The following is a 17,889-nucleotide window of genomic DNA, read 5'->3' as shown; positions in this document are numbered from 1 at the left end:
CATCGATAACAAAAAATTTTTAAGAATAAATGTCTTTTGGGGCTCCTAGGTGGCTCAATCAGTTAAGAATCTGTCATCTGCTCAGGTCATGATCCAGGTTCTGGGTTAAGGTTAGGAGCCCCTCATCAACCTCTCTGCTTAGCGAGGAACCTGCTTCTTCCACTCCCTGCTGCTCCCCTTGATTGTGCATGAGTGCGTGCATGCTTTGTCAAATAAATCTTTTTTACAATTTTTTTAAAAAAAATAAAAATGAATGTGGGCACCTGGGTGACTCTGTGGGTTAAGCCTCTGCCTTTGGCTCAGGTCATGGTCTCAAGGTCCTGAGATCAAGCCCCCACATTGGGCTCTCTGCTTGGCAGTGAGCCTCCTTCCCCCTCTCTCCAACTGCCTCTCTGCCTACTTGTGATCTCTCTCTGTCAAATAAATAAATAAAATCTTTAATAAATAAATAAACAAATAAAATGAGTGTCTTTAGTAAATGCATGAGGACTTTAACTCATAAAAATCAGTGCTTTGGTTCTAAGCATCTAAGCTTACTGATTATAAAGGCAAACATGCCATGATAGTACATTTTTATCACTGAGTGGTTCATTTAGTAAAAGAGCATACATTTGATTTGCGTATAAACACTCAAATACAATGTACTTTTAGGCCTATTTCTGAAGATGTCAATTATGTCAGTTTCTAGACAAAACCTTGGACAGAAATTTAAGTAAATGACGTCATATTAATGATGAAATCCAATAGCAGTCAGAAACTTGTAAAAGATACCCATATATAGAGGAGTGCTAGTGTTCTCTGAAGAAGCATTAGTGAGTTGAGCAAGGTCTAGAAATAGGATTGAGGACTTAAACTCTGACTATAGGCTAAATAACTCACTGAAAATACCAAGGGTCTCCAAACTTCTTTTTATCATGAAAGCCTATCTAAAATTTTATGCATAGAGCCCCAATATGCATCCATAACTTAGATGGATATTTTACTGTGTTAGTATCTTTTTTTTTTCCCCCTAAGTGAGCTAAGGGCTTGAACTCATGACCCTCAGGTCAAGACCTGAGCTGAGTTAGACATTTAACTGACTGAGCCACCCAGGCACCCCAGTATGTCAGTATCTTAAAGTCGTATTATATGCTTCGGGTAAATTTCATTCGTATTTTTAAATCCTTATTTCAACACTCACCTGATATATAAATATGTAGATATATATGCCATCTTCTTGTGATCTGATTAAGTAGAATCTGTTTTTCCTTGGAATGTGGCTAATGAATATAGCACATATAGGGGTTTAATACTTCTATTTTCTCTTTTGGGTTGTGAGTTTTTGTATTATTAGTCTGTAGTTTCTTTGAAGACATTTTTAAGCCATTGGTCTGGGTTGGTCTGGTTAAAATTAGATAACTTACTCCATAAACTCACTTAGGCACATTCACATTATAATACATGAACTCTAAAAGGGAAAGGATAGGTGAAGGTATCACTGTCCTTGCATGTCATGGGACTCCTCCTGCCTTCAGGATACCAGCATGTGGTACTGACATGTGACTCGGACGCGCAGATCCAGCATGGGTTGCAGTGATTAATTCCTTAAGTCTAATGTAAATAGAAGTTCAAATATTTTCTTCTCATATACCAGTTAATTGACTACTACCGTTTATTTTGGAGAGTAAGTAGTGTTCTAGAGAACCAAGCTTAAATGTTAACTTCAAAGTTACAAACCTCAGAATTCTAGTGTCTGTGTCTGGTATTGGTCTGGTGGGTAGTGTTAAGTGGCGCTGTTTCTTGGGCAGCTTGAGGCTGTCATAATGAAATATGGAACCATTTGACCTGAGTAGACGCTTGCTGTCATCCTGTCCTTAGATTCTTATTAGTTACTCTACATATAGAATTTTTTTTTTAAGATTTTATTTATTTATTTGACAGAGAGAAATTACAAGTAGACAGAGAGGCAGGCAGAGAGAGAGGGAAGCAGGCTCCCTGCTGAGCAGAGAGCCCAATGCGGGACTCAATCCCAGGACCCTGAGATCATGACCTGAGCCGAAGGCAGTGGCTTAACCCACTGAGCCACCCAGGCGCCCTCTACATATAGAATTTCATGTTAACAGTTTTAGCCATTCTTCATGGGATGGAGAGGAATGGGAAAATGCATTTCATAAGTGGTGAGGCAGTAGAAATGAGCATGCCAGTACTCCCTTGTTTGGACAAGGAATACAAACTGAAGCGTGCATAGGAACCAGCCACATAAAGTAAGTGAGTGAAACAAGCTGCTTGGAAGAAAAACAACAGTATAAGCTCATTGATTCCTGGTAACTAACATGCATCCTGAGGATTGTTGATACCGTAGAGTGGCAACAGTCTAGAAAAAGCACATGCCCTGTCTTACATGTCATCTGTCACTCAGTTCCACGTGGTTGTTGCTTATGGGAATATGGGTCTGATGGTGCTGTATTTTTAGTTTCCCCACAGAAAGGGTAAGCAGTAAATCAAAATTTTATGTGCGGTATGCTGGTATTAAAATAGACAATAAATTCCCTTTTTTTTTTTTTTTTTTTTTAATGAATTCTGGGAAGATCACGCAAATACTATCTGTAGGCCAGGTTTTACCCTGAGCTGCCAATATATAACTTCGAATTTAAATCAAAACAGCAGTAGAGAAGAGGAAGAAGTGAGACAGATCCTTTACCCTCAGGTTGTTTTGTAATTCATAAAGTAAAAAGTGTGTATCTTGTCCCTTTTTCCCATGAGATAAAGACCAGAATTGCAAAGATGACATTTATTTATCCTTGTAACAAAAAGATAGCTTTGAAGTGACCTGAAATACAATTTTATTTGTATAATATTGGAATTTGGTTTTTTCTTTAATTAAGCAGTTATTTAATGAGCATTTGCTATGTGTCAGACCTCCTTCTAGGTAGGAACTGAAAATCTTGAGTAAGACCAAGTGCAAAGACATGACAGTCTGCCAAGGGACAGGGAAAGGCATTGTGCTTAAGAGCAGTAAGTACAGTATGCCATTTATTTACTAATTTTTTAAAAAGATTTTATTCATTTATTTGACAGAGAGAGAGAGAGAGAGATCACAAGTGGGCAGAGAGGCAGGCAGGCGGGGGGCGGCGGGGCGGGGAGCAGGCTCCCTGCCAAGCAAGGAGCCCGATGCAGCGCTGGATCCCAGGACCTTGAGAACATGACCTGAGCTGAAGGCGGAGGCTTAACCCACGGAGCCACCCAGGTGCCCCTACTGATTTTTGTATTTAGTTAGAAACTAGTTTTTATTTTTATTTTGGGTTTTGTTTTTGTTTGTTTTTTAAAATAAGGCAGGACACAAGAAAAATGCCTATACTGGAGTTAATGAACCCAAGTCTATGGCAGCCCAGGAGACAGAATAGTTCTGCTCTAAGAAACTGGGTAGGGCCTTTAAGGTGAGCTTGTCAGAGAACAATTGAGGGGGTTGCGGGGGACAAATCCTGGCAGAAGAAATAAATACACTGTAAATACAGGATGTGTTTGAGGGGCAGTAGTAAGTAGTAATACAGTGCAACAGAGTTGTATAGTACCTGGCCGTGAGTACAGTGCGTATAAATCTGGAAGGATAAGGTTGAGTGTACCTAAGCCATGCCTGTTAGGACAAATGAAGAAGTTTGAGATTTTTTTCTTTTCTTAAATTTAGTTCTGGAAAGTTACTGAGGAAATCCTTTTAAACAGGGGAGTAATGTGACCAGATCTTCATTTCAGATCAGTGTGACATCACTCTAAAGCACCTGTTCAATGGAAACAGAATGCAGACTACAAATGCAAGCCACATAATAATTTTAAGTGTGCTGGCCACACTGAAAACATGAGAAGAAACAGGTGAAATTGACTTTAATATTATATTTTATTTATAAATCCAAATACTGTTTTAACAGGTAGTCAATATAAACAGTTACCAGTGAGATATTTTACATTTTATATACTAAATCTTTGTAATTCATTGTCTACTTGACACTTACAGGTATCTTAATTCAGGCAAGCCATTTTTATTTTATTTTTTGAAAGATTTATTTATTTTATTTTAGAGAGGGAGAAGGAGCATGGGGAGGTTTGTGGTTTGCAGAGGTGGACGGAAAATCCTAGGCAAATTCCCCGCTGAACACAGAACCCTGCACAGGGCTCAGTCTCACAACCCTGAGATCTTGACCTGAGCCAAAATCAAGAGCCGGATGCTTAAAGAACTGAGCTACCCAGGTGCCATAAGACAATCCATTTTCAAAATGCTCTACAGCCATGAGCCCATGCTACGGAAGAGATTAGAAATGAGAGGAAGAGTCTGTTGGTTAGTCCCCGTGAAAAATGGTGAGGGCCTAAACAAAAATAGTGTAATGGCAGGGGTGGTGTAGATAAGTAACCAAAGCTTTTTAAAGAATGGCATCATACTGTATGAAACGTAAGCAACTTTTTTTTTTCCACTCAGCATTAGGTTTCTAGGTTTTATCCACATTGATGTGGGCAGCTGTAGTTCCTGTATCTTTATTGCTTTAAAACTTCCCGTTGTAAGTGTATACTATTATGTTTTATCCTTTTTCCTTTTGCTCCAGTTCTTCTCTATTTTGATACTATAAACCATGTCACTGTGAACATTCTTGTGCATGTTCTGTAGTACACATGGGTGAGAATTGCTCTCAGATCTATGTACTTGTAGATACTGATCCTTCGTGACATTATGCAAATACTTTGACCTGGTTTGTAGCTTGTTTTATGTTCAAAAGCTGACTTGGTTTCTGAAGTTCTTTTTTTGTGGTTGCATTTAACCATCTTTTATGGTTAGTATGTGTTTTTATTTTTAATCATAAGAAATTTTTCCTTTGTGGTCACAAATTTTCTTTTACATTAAAATTTTTTAAAGACTCGGCATTTTGCATTTGTCTTTAGCCCATCTGGACCCCCTTTTTTTTTTCTCTTCCCCCCCACCCCCATTGTGTTTTGTTTATTAGAGAAAGAGCAGGAGCAGAGGGGAGAGGGAGAAGTGGGCTCGCAGAGCAGGGAGCTCAGCATGGGGCTTGATCCCAGGACCTCATGACCTAAGCAGAAGATACTTAACCAACTGAGGCACCCTGGCACCCCTGGACCATTTATTGAAGTCCTTCTTTGTATTAGTTATCTATTGCCACATAATAAATTACCCCAACCTTAGCTCTTAAGACAGTGGGTCAGGAATCTGGGAGCGGTTTAGCCTGAGGGGTTTCAGTTCAGAGTCTCCCTGTTTGCAGTCTAGCTGTTGGCTGGGCTTGAGTCATCTCTAGCACCCAGCTCACTCACACGGCCTTTGGTAAGCCTGGGATGATACACTTGCAGACTCACATGGTTGCTGATCGTCTGTGGTTCCTCATCACAGGAGTCTCACTGTAAGTTGCCTAAGTATCCTCCCAGCATGGCAGCTGGCTTCCCCCTGAGCCAGTGATTTCAGAAGAGAAAGAAAGACAAATTGTAGTCCCTTTATCACCTAGTCTTGGAAAGGATGGATGTCTCCCATTCCTTAGACCATATTCAATTTACTAGAAGCCATCCACACTGGGGAGGAAAATTAATCTTTGCCTCTTGCAGGAAGGAGTTTCAGAGTTTGTGGACATATCTTTAAAAACCACCAAACTCCTTTTCTTGGTGATCTGCAGTGCCAGCTTTGTTAGAATTTATCTGGTTACACATAGGTCTCTTTCTGGCCTCCTTATTGTCCCATTGGTTAAATTTGTATAACTGTTTCTGTTTTCTAATCCTAAATGGGTATATGCCCAATTTTGTGGCCTCTGTTTTCATTCATGAACATTTATATGTAGAGAGTATCCATTCTTCTGTCTTTACCTATGAACGCTTAACTGAAGATTCCAAACTGTGTACTGGACATTACCTCAGACTCCTTTTCATGTATCTCTGCTTTACAGAAAAAAAAAAATCTTGATAGTTGTGATCCTGGTTATGGCCTGATTCAAGGCCCTGTATTAATCCGAGAGAGGCATTGTATCAGTGTTTAACAGTATAGGCTTTGGAATCAGACCTGCACTGAATTTTATCTGTTTGCTAGATGAATGTGACCCTGAGCAAAACAAAGTCCCTGCCGTTGAGTTTGTGTTCCAGTGAAAAACGGACAAATACTTGAGTACTAATAGGCAGTGGTAATTACAGTGGCGGAAAAATAAAGCAGCATGAATTAAGGGAGCAAATACTGTGGGGTTAGGGCATTATAACTTAATGTAGTGTGGTTAGGAAAGGCCTCTCTGATAAAGTTCTTTTGGAACAGGGAGCTATGAAGTAGGAAGTATTCCAGGCAGAAAGAGTAGCCAGTGCAAAGGCTCTGTAGGAGAAGTTTACCCCTTATCTTTAAGGAATAGCAAGGAGACCCTTTCTTTTTTTTTTTTTTTTTTTAAATATTTTATTTATTTATTTATTTATTTGACCGGCAGAGATCACAAGTAGGCAGAGAAACGGGCAGAGAGAGAGGAGGAAGCAGGCTTCCCGCTGAGCAGAGAGCCTGATGCGGGGCTCGATCCCAGGACCCTGGGATCATGACCTGAGCTGAAGGCAGAGGCTTTAACCCACTGAGCCACCCAGGCGCCCCAAGGAGACCCTTTTATATAGAGAAATTTGACAAGGGGAGAAGTAGCAGTCTGATCAGAATTATTAAGAGAAGAAAGGATCTGGTAAACCATAATATGAACTTTGATTTTTATCCAGAGAGAACTCAGAAGCCATTAGAGAATTTTGAGCAGAGGATGTAAAGTTTTCTGCCTTGTATTTTTAAAAGATCACCCTGGTTGATATAGTGACAGTAGACTGAAGGAGGGACAGGACGGAAGCGGGATTATTTAGAAGGCTCTTGTTTATAATTCAGGCAAGAGGTAATAATGGTGGTTTACATCAGTATGTTGTGATGATGTTGATCAGATTCCAAATATGTTTTTTAAATAGCACTATCAGAATTTGCTGAATGATTGAGCTTTTGGCCACTACACTGTATATTGGCTTTTTTGTTTTGTTTTGTAGAAAATTTAGAATATTCAAATAGAAAAAGAAATTATTTTTATTTTCTGTTGAGAGGTGACCACTGTTGAAATTTTGATACATTTTTGCCCATGTGCATCATATGCCTAGGCATAGACACAATGAGCAATGCATGTGTAAATAAACTTTTTAAAATACAGCTCTACCCCGTGTGGGGCTCGAATTCACAATCCTGAGATCAAGAGTTGCATGGTTTACCAACTGAGCCAGCCAGGCACCCCATAAACAAACTTTATTTGTAATGAATGTTTTTCAGTATCATTAAATATTTGCCAACTTTTTGAAGACTGCATAATGTTCCATCCTATGAATGAATTACATTTTATTTGATTTCATATCAAAATTTAGGAAGCTTCCAGTTTTTTCCTGTTATGTATAGCATTTACAAGAACATTGCATTCTTTTTTAAGTATATGCATGATCAGGAGAACAAATTTCCAAGTACTTTTTGAGACCTGGAAATACTGAAATACTCAAATGTGAAATTATACAAACTCATGAAATAGCATCTCCTCTTTGCTTAGGAGTCTCTTGGCTTAAACAGTTACCATTAAAAATAGTTCCGAATCACCCCCTTTTGATTTTGATACTAATAATACTTCATGTGAATTTCATACTAATATTTTAGTAGGTACACTGCAGTATGAACAGAAGAATTATTATATGGGCTGTTATACTAGCTTCTGTATTATACTCAGGGGAAAAGAAAACCATTGGTTGACAGTTGGAAGTGAAATTTTAAGTGTTTTTCAGCATCTGCATTTAATTTGTAATTAAGAATTTCTAGAACGTTAGTGAGCCTGTTTTTAGTACTATATTTAGGTTTTAATGACCCATGTTTTGGGTACAATAATGCTTCTTCCCCCCCTTTTTGGTCTCACTTTGTATAGATTGCTTCTATCTTTGCTTTTGCCACCTGTGGAGGTTTTAAGGGCAAAACAGAAATTCAGGTGACTTGCGCTAAAGTTCATGAAAATAAAACGATTACAGCTGCTTTTGGTTATCCATTCAGGTAAGATATTTGTTTGTTTTTATAGTTGAAAATATTTACTTTCATATTGACTTTTTGAGATTTCCAGCAGTTTGTGTGGGGGGAGAAAATTTTAAATTGCACATATGTTCATTTGGAAGTGGTGATCATTGCTCTTCAAAATGTGCCATGTGGACCAGTGTCTGTCTGCAGACTGTGTCCCTGGCCTGTGAGGAATTAAGTACGGAAAACAAGAGGAAGCATTTAGAAACTTTCATATGACCTTGCCTTGACATTTTTATTCTGTCATCCCACAGTGAATTGAAAATTTAAAAACAAACAGTGACTGCTCCATCACCTTAGCATGAGAAGCCATGATGTGGAAGCAGTCACAGCTTAAAAAAATTTAAATTTCTCGTGTATTTGCAATTACTAAAAAAATAAGTATCCTTTATATAATTTTAAGGCATGTATTTAAAGCAAGGAGTTTGTTTTTCTTTGTTTCTTTATTTTCTTACTAAGATGAAAATGAGTATTTTGTGAATTCTTCTGTTTAACTTAAGTGTTTATTGAAAAGCTTATTGAATATGTCCTGTGTTTAAGCCATGGTGTAAATCTTCTTCCATGTACTACTTACCTGACCTCTCTAGGACTCGAAATCTCTAGCCATTGAGTGAGAACTTTTACCTTTTTTTTTTTTTTAAGATTTTATTTATTTATTTGACAGAGATCACAAGTAGGCAGAGAAGCAGACAGAGAGAAAGAGGGGGAAGCAGGCTCACCGCTGAGCAGAGAGCCCGATGTGGGGCTCGATCCCAGGACCCTAGGATCATGACCTGAGCCGAAGGCAGAGGCTTTAACCCACTGAGCCACCCAGGCGCCCCAGAACTTTTACCTTTTAAGGTTGTTTTGATGATTAAATATACCCTTAAAGTAAAAATACATCAGATAGTAAGGGCCTGGTCATTGCCACTCCATTTCCCAGCCCTTCACTTAAAAAGTTCCCATATGAGGAACTGTTATGGCACATTTAGTGATAAGTGTTTTTGTAGTTTATAGATAAGGAAATTTGAAAACAATCTCAAGTTAGCAGCTAATTAATCTAGGGTTAAAATGTGAATCATAATTGACTCTCCTGGTGCTAGTCACATAGACTCTGCCTCCTAGAACAGAATATCGTGTCTCAAATTGCAGATTTTTGTATCAGCTCTCTTAATCTGCTAAATTCTTATTGCAGAAAGATAGTTTCTGGGTGTGAAAGTATTTAATGGAATCTATAGTCTGTCTATCATAAACCAGTTGTAAGGCAGAGTTTATGTATATTTCTTAGGAAATTTTTAATTTAAATATTTGAATTTTCTCCTTTTTCTCCCCAAAGGAAAATGTCTGTGATATATTTTGGAAGTGTTTTTTGAAATGTCGTTTCAGTATTCTAGTCCCAAGTCCTTCACAAATTTATTTGAGCCTTTTCTTAATAGGTTGAATGAAGCATCATTTCAGGCACATCCAGATGCAAATGTGTGTGATGTAAATTGGAAAAGTTATGTGCTTATCGGAGATTACTCTTCCTCCGCACAATTCTATGTGACGTTTGCAGTCTTTGTCTTCCTTTACTGCATTGCTGCTCTTCTGCTCTATCTCGGTTATACGAGCATGTATCGGGATAGTCGAAAACTTCCCATGATTGTAAGTAAACACTTTCTTTTTATACAAAAGTTGTATGTAAGTTATATTTGGAGTTGATGTAGATTTTCTTAGGCTGGAAATGAAAATCTGTGACATAAACCAGGTGAACGTGTTTTGATCTGTGTTTGCCATGAGGTTGAGCTTTCTCTGGTTGTCACGTTGCGCCTGATTCTTTGCACCAGTTTGCAACACCACCTCTGTACTCTAGGGCATACAGAGGTCTGTTTCTCAGTCTCACTTTAACCTGGAAAGATCTCAGATATACAGAGTATATTACGTTGCAGGTAGAGAAATTAAGTGGAAATTAATGCCTTTAATTTGGGGAATTGCTGACCATAGTAGTAGTCTCATGATGGTGTTCTACCTTTTTCTCTTTTCTCAAAGACCTCTTTTATGTCTGTGCAATGTTTTATTGAGCTTAATAGTCAACATCGAAAATCAGCAAACTGGCCCATAGCCAAATCTGATTCATCGTGGGTTTTATTTATTTATTTTTTTAGTTAATGAAGTTTTTTTTGTCATATAACACAGCCATACCTAAACATTTCCATGCTGTCTATAACTGCTTTTATAATACAGTGGCAGAGATAAGTAGTTGTGAGAGAGACCAAATGTATTTACTGTCTGGCCCGTTTCAGGAAATGTTTGCTGACTCCTGATCTATATCCCTAAATTCCTTAATTTAAAATCTGACTCAGATAATTATATAAGAATTAGAGAATGCTCACTAGTGATGTTCATGAGCTAATTTCGAATCTTGGGGTTGGAAACAAAGGATTTGGATTTGAAGTCCTCTAACATCTTTCTTGGCTTCAGGGTCTTCTGAGCTAGAAATAAAAATAATCTCCGAGATTTAAGTAGTAGAATCTCCTCTGGATTATTGGTGCAAATACATATAAGCCGTTCTTTTAAGCTAGAAGTCCATAACAATAGAATAACTACAAAGTCAGTATCAAGTGTTATTGACTTGAAGGGAGAATAGGGGTGCTTTTGAGATACCAGTCATTTATATCTTGAGAAAACTCTGTCATCTGATTATTTGTGAAGTTACTTTAAAGGGAAGGCTAGTTGGGTATGAAAAAATTATTAAATAAGATAACGGGTTTTATTTCTTATTTATTTTTAATTTTTGCTGCCTGGATCATAAGAATACAAATGGTAAGTAAGGAATAAAACAATCTGCTAAAATTCTTATTTATTTTGTTTCTTGTAACTGAGAAAAGATTCTTAAACCTGACGTTTTAATAAAATATTTTCTTGGACGTCTTTCAAAAAGGTGGACATCAACTATTTTAATTTGCAGTGCTTAACCAACAGAAATTACATATGAAGAATCTGTAACTTCTGTAGACTTTCCAAGACTTACTTAAAAAGGAAAAGTAGAGGGGCACCTGGGTGGCCCAGTCAGTTAAGCCTCAGCCTTCAGCTTGGGTCATGATGATCTCAGGGTCCTGGAATCAAGTCTCATCTCAGACTCCCCACTTAGCCAGGAGTCTGCTTCTCCCTCTCCCTCTGCCCCTTTGCACCATTTGTGCTTTCTCCCTCTCTCTCTATCAAGTAAATAAAATTTTTTTAAAAGGTGTGGGGGGTAGGTGGAACTGTGGAGCACCTGGGTGGCTCAGTCAGCTAACTCTTGATCCAACTCTTATGCTGATCAAACTCAGCATCCAACTATTGATCTCAGTTCAGGTCTTGATCTCAGGGTCCTGAGTTCACGTCCTGCACTTGGAGGGGTATTCAAGCCCCCTGTGGAGCCTACTTTGAGAAGGAGAAAAAAAAGGAATTGTGATTATCATATAGATACTATCTCCTGTTAAAATTCTTTATAATTTAAATACTAAATGAAGACAGTTCTTGCCATTTTGTCATTATCCCGGAAACTTTCAAGTAACTCTAGAATGAGCCTTTTATTTTTCATATTTTGTTTAGTGAACTTTTAAAATCACACTTTCTAAGGCAGCACCTAAATCTATTTTTGTAGAGGGTTTTTCTATTAAAAACTGTAAAACTGATCTAGGTGCATCATTCAGAAGATCAAAAGAAATTTTCCATCTTGGAGTGATCAGTTAGTGGTTATAGATAATCCAGAACTAGCCCTTTAAGTATTTTTTGTTGTTGTTGATACAGTATATAAAGGATGCTTGTCTGTAAAAATTCAAGCTTCTAAATTAAATTTTGAATTCTACTTTTAATTTAACCATATAAATATAAAGTTTTTTTGAGAAACCAAATTTAAAATATAGCCAAATAGGACATTTTTTTTAAAAGTACACTTTGTTAATGAGGACATGCCTTTTTCTCAATGTTCTCAATTCTCTACTAAGGTATTTCTAGGAGCATTTCAGTTGTGGCATTTTAACTTCCCTTTTTAAGTAAATGTAGCTTTTTGTTTGTTTGTTTGTTTGTTTTAAATAGCAGGAACTTAAGGGTGCTAGGCCATGCGGAGAATCAGAAATATACAAAAACCTGAAACCAAACAAAGATAAAGTATCCCAAATCCTAAACACCTGTCATGAATCCTATCCCACCTCGTTGGTGGGACCAAGGCAGCTACCGTTGGTGCATTGCAGAACTGTGGGTGGGCCGCATCCTAAAAAGAGAGTCCTGAGTATGACAGAGATGATCTTCAGAGGCCCTCATTTCTCCCACCTCTCCCTCACCCTAAGGTGACTCTGTGCATCATTTTCAGAAAAGTTCCCCTGCTTTTGAAGTATAAGAATGTCATGCGAGCAGCAGAGAAGGTTTTTTGTTTTTTTATTTTTATTTATTTTAAAGATTTTGTTTATTTATTTGTCAGAGAGCGCGCAAGTGTACAGGCAGACATAGTGGCAGAGGGAGAAGCAGGCTCCCCGCTGAGCAAGGAGCCCGATGTAGGACTTGATCCCAGAACGCTGGGATCATGACCTGAGCCAAAGGCAGTCCCTTAACCAACTGAGCCACCCAGGCGTACCACAGCAAAGAAGGTTTAAAAAGCATTGTCAGAAAAACATCAAGAGTGTTTTTTAATTAGGAAGTTGGAAGAAGAAACCTGGAAATTAAAAGGACTTGACATACATGGGCCAAAGCTATGAACTTCAGCCCAGAGGGAACTTGTTTAAGGTGTGATAATTCTATACTGTTTATCAGTTTTCTAAAAGGCATTGTGTTTCCAGCACAATTTCTGTTTCTAGAAAATACCTACCTGCAGCGAAAGTACAGCTGAGTGCAGAAGTGAAAAGCAGAGTACTCCGACAGTGCAAAACATGGGAGCCGCATTTCTGTCCTTTTTTCTTTGATCTACATGGTTTCTTTTTTAGATTTTATTTATTTATTTGACAGAGAGAGAGAGATCACAAGTAGGCAGAGAGGCAGGCGGAGAGAGGGGGGGAAACAGGCTCCCTGCTGAGCAGAGAGCCTGATGCGGGGCTCCATCCCAGGACCCTGAGATCATGACTTAAGCCGAAGGCAGAGGCTTAACCCACTGAGCCACCCAGGCGCCCCGATCTACATTTTTTTAAAAAGAGTATCGGGAGCAGTGGAAAGCTCAAATGCAAAATGCAAATACCTCCTTGTAAAATTAGTCATTGTTTTGGTTCTCTGATCACAAGCCATTTATTCATTGCCATCTTGACCTGGTGGACAAGCTATATATAGTAGAGTTTCTGTATGTCATAAGTGGTTACTCGTGTTCAGTCTCAATAAATGACTAAAAGCTGGTTGGAAAAAGCAATTAAAAACCAATCAGATTTATTTGAGATGGGGATAGGGAACCACTTTTCTGATAAGCTCCAAAACCCATTTCTGAGCTTGCAGAGATTTTTGCTGCAGATGTATAAGAACTTGTAGCTCTGGGTGAATGCTAAGAATACATAACATTAAAAGATAGAAATTTTACATTATTCCCACTTTGGTGGTTAATTTAAAGGAAGTTTTATATTATACAAATGCATTATTTAAAAAGTCTTTAGATTTTTGTAACCAGTGCTGGTCAACAAAATTTTAGTTCCCCAGCAAAATAGATTGAGTAAAGAGAATACATTTTTTTTCTTTCTTCATCTTATTCAATAAGAAATTGTCCAGAATATTTAGGACTTTAGCCCTGTTCTTGGAAATGTAATAAATAGCAAAGACTTTAGAAGGAAATTACTAGTGAGAAGATGCCTTGAGCGATTATTAAATTTTTTTGTCCTTAATATAATGAGTATTCTTAAAATTTTAGGGTCATGAATTTCAAAAGAATCAAGTCATCCTAGATTCGTGCTTTTCACCATTTCATTATCCAGATCATAGACAGTTGGATTTTTTTTTTTAAGTTTTTTATTTGAATTCTTTCCAGTCATGGGGAATTGGATTTAACTGAAGTTAGAGTTTTGCCAGAAAAGTACGAGAAAGCAGGAGAAGTTGAGGGAGTTGAGTGTGTGCAAGGGGTTGTAAGAAGGACCTTAGAATAGAAATTAAACGGGAAATGAGAGCCCAAGTGAGGTTGAGAGACAGTAAAGTGGTAAAATAAGATTGTAGTCTCAGCGGAGTCAAAGGATTTTTCAAGTTGGGGTGCCTAAAGGAGCATGCGCTGGAAAGAGAGATGAGACTGGGAAGTGGGTGAGGTGAAACTGGGATTATGAGGGGAGAGAGTTCTTGGTGATAACAGGGTGTGCGGTGTGATCCGGGCAGTGAGTGGCTTAGTCAAGGCTGTGGTAAGGGCTATGTGAAACTGAGTTCTAGTGTCAAAATCTTAGACTGCTGAGTAGATGACTGAGTTTTGTTCACTGCTCAGGCAGTATGCTAGTCATGCTAAACAGCGATGTGTCCAATGCTGATTATGACCTTTTTTTATAAAGTATGTAATGTAGGCCATTTCTCAGTACCATAGAGTTCACTGTGATCTCAGTTCCATCATGAAGTATAGTATTTTTAAATTAACTCTTCATCATTAACTCATACTTTTTTTTACTTTAGGACTTTGTTGTTACTCTTGTTGCCACTTTTCTGTGGTTGGTGAGCACTTCAGCCTGGGCTAAAGCTCTTACAGATATTAAAATAGCTACTGGTCATGGCATTGTAAAGGAACTTAAGCCTTGCGGTCAAGAAGTGATGTGTTATTTTGGCTCTGTGACTAGTATGGGATCCTTAAATGTATCTGTGGTACGTATGCGGTTTTTATAAGATACTTTATTTCACTTAGAAAAACCAAAAACCTTACTAGTGATAAAAGAAAGCAATAGATTTTAATCTATCTCTCGATGAATGTATTGTTTGCATGTTTGCTAAGATATCAGAACCCTAGCTACCAGATAGTTGTTACCTTTATAACAATGGAGAAAAGTTTTTCAGGAAAATTATTACTTGTTAACAGGTTTGAACAAGATCGTGATTGAGTCTTTCTTTTCATTAAAATTGACTGGGCAAGCCTGAAAGGCACTAATAGTCATCACTAACATTTATAAAGACTACGTGTCAGGCATTGTGCTAAGGGCATTACATTACACTCATCTCGTTTAACTTATCCAGTAACCCAAAGAGGAATGTGGGAGATAGGATTATTATCTTCATTTTCCAATTGGGAAAAAAATGTAGGTCATGTATTAATTTGCTGAAGGTAACACAGCTGGTAAGTTGGCAAGTAGGGTGGGGACCAGATCCAACTTAGTGCCGGTTCTCTGGTCTGACCTGCTCTAGGTCTATGAAAGTAGTACTTTTATGGTTTCTTAAGTGATCTAAAAAAAATTGGTATATATAAATTTAAATAATATTTAATCTGTTTTGTCAAAATACGGATAAATGTATTACAAAATATGTTCTTAATATACAGCATATATTATGTTTAAGGAAGTCTTCTATCTTTTCAAGAAAATGTTTTTCCATGGATAAAGCCACCATACCTTGTAAGGCAATTTGGTCAAATTTTTTGTGTTACCACTTTGTGATTTAAGTGTCTTTTTTTTGCATTTATATTGACTGTGATCTGAGATCGACAGTTTCAGAAATGTTTCTGTACATGAATTTGCAAAAAACATAAAGCATTTGGCCTTCAGTAGTATGATACTACTCTCAAGCTCTTTACCTCAGTCTTATGTCATATAAGTCACTATTGTTCTTATATTTGGAGGAAAAAAAATACAAAAAAAGGGTAACTTCAGTTTATTCATCTCTGAGACTTTTATCTTGTCAGCTTTGTAACTGGGAAAACTAATTCCTTTTACATTGATTAATGCAGGATGTGATGTAAAGATCTTGTGTGACTCCTTTTCTCTTCTGGCTGCAGCTGTTGGAGTAGGAGAGATAGTAAGCGGTAGGGGAGAAAGAAAGGATATAGGAAGAGATACCCAGGGGCAGGTTATAACCATTCAGATGGAGAAAAGTGAAAGCCCCCAAAAGAAGGCAGCATGGATTCCTGTTCCTCTTCACCTGAAAGCACTAAAGTCTAATTGCAAAGTAATAATAGGGTTTTGCTTATTTTTCTCAGATTTAATCCCATTTTCTTGGTAATGTTGAGCATGCAAAGATAAAGCTTTCTTTTAGTTGTAATTTTATATGTTACAGATTTAGAGACGTTAGCTCTATTTCATTGGGAGTAGTCATTATCTGTACAAATTTGGCATTGAAATGGAAAGTCTTCTTTTTTTATTCTACTTTACATGTAGTTTACATTTTAATTGAAATAATGCTATACTGCCTGGAAATGTTAAATATTCAAAGGAAAACTAAGATGGGTATAAATTTTTAAGTAGATAATAATAGATTTTCATGTTTACTTTTCTCTTCCTTAGATCTTTGGCTTTCTGAATCTGATACTTTGGGGAGGAAATGCATGGTTTGTGTACAAAGAGACCAGTTTACACAGTCCATCAAGCACTTCCGCTTCCCACAGCCAAGGAGGTATTCCACCTCCTTCTGGAATGTAATTAAAAGGAGAAGTACACTGTATGAAATATACGTCTATACTATGACCTGTTGCCAACATCTTGAGAAGCATTATTTGTTTCTAATAAAAGTAATGGCTTTTTCAATAAATTGGTGGGTTTAAAATTTTGCTGCTTTTTTATATAAAGCCTATGCCTTTCCTAGAAATTTAAGATGTAAATGTATTCTCACATGTAAATTTGAAAATTCAGGGGCCTATTATGAGATGATACACATTTTTAAATGACTGGTTTATTTCTTTACTAAGTTGTTTGCCTTCCAAAGTGTTTACACCTTAAGCCTTAACATATATCTTCACTCAGAAAAGAGTTACATTTTCATATCATAATAGGAAGAAAATCTCTATTTGGAATAGACACTACTGTAAGTTTGTACAGATCATATACCTAAAACCTGTCTTTGTTTAAGAAAGCCTTGATTACGTAAATCATATTTAGAAAAACATATTTAGTTCAGAATTTGTATCTGAACATTGTTTATATGGTATGAAAAATTTTTAATTGGGAAGACTGGTTGTATGTTTTATTTCTGTTTTCCTAAGCGACCTACAGTACTTAATAGGTGTACTAAAACTGTTTTGGGGAACGGGGTTTGGAAATTTCTAACAGATGTATAGTTAATTTAGTGATTCTGTCGCGTGAGGCATAAGCTTCCATTATGCTGGTTGTTTAATAGACTTGCTGTATAAGTAGAAAGAACACAGTTCAGCTAGATATTTTCATACGTACGGGCATTACTCTCAGTGGTATTTGTTTGCTGTCCTTCGTTGCTCATCCTACTTAAGTGCAGGCTTGAGACATGGTCTCCTTGCAAGTGGAGTAAAATAAGCCACCTGTTTTTGCAGACCCTTTCACAGGGTTAAAAAAAAAATTAAGATTTGCCTTTTACTTTGGAAACTTAACATTTAGATTCAATGAAGTTGCTATTTTGAGTGTAGCATTGATATTTGTGAAAATAAATGCAATTTGGAGTTCATGTTTCTTAATGTTCATTCTTATTTCATAAATAGATCATTAAGGAATTATGCATCATAAAGAGAAATTTAAGTGAGCTGTATTATGGGTGCACTGTCTTTGTACACACATTTGGGTATATTCTGAATACAGGGATTATTCACATTTTGCTTCCTAATCTTTTTGTTGTACAGGGAGGGATTTCTTGTTCTTACCACATGATTGTTTATATGTGAAGCACACCTTGCTGTTGCCTTTATTTTTTGTTGCGTTTGTTCATGACAAGAATTGTCAATATGAGAATGTATATCTTTGATGCAACAAACTTAATAAAGAAGTTAAAAGAAAGAG

At 37.2% G+C, this 17,889-nt stretch overlaps 1 protein-coding gene across 1 annotated transcript in view; it reads left to right on the top strand.

Annotated features, from left to right (window-relative positions):
• The window catches only part of SYPL1 (synaptophysin like 1), a 26,094-nt gene extending 8,205 nt beyond the window's left edge, over positions 1 to 17,889 (top strand). Inside the window, exons 2-5 of the mRNA XM_059397024.1 lie at positions 7,920 to 8,041; positions 9,478 to 9,685; positions 14,621 to 14,806; positions 16,432 to 17,889. Coding sequence (XP_059253007.1) covers positions 7,920 to 8,041; positions 9,478 to 9,685; positions 14,621 to 14,806; positions 16,432 to 16,566 — 651 coding nt within the window. The 3' untranslated portion in view covers positions 16,567 to 17,889. The remainder of the gene's footprint in view (positions 1 to 7,919; positions 8,042 to 9,477; positions 9,686 to 14,620; positions 14,807 to 16,431) is intronic.

This window comes from Mustela nigripes, chromosome 4 (genome assembly GCF_022355385.1).
Source record: "Mustela nigripes isolate SB6536 chromosome 4, MUSNIG.SB6536, whole genome shotgun sequence".
Classification (NCBI taxonomy): domain Eukaryota; kingdom Metazoa; phylum Chordata; class Mammalia; order Carnivora; family Mustelidae; genus Mustela; species Mustela nigripes.
This window is presented reverse-complemented; position numbering and strand designations above follow the sequence as displayed.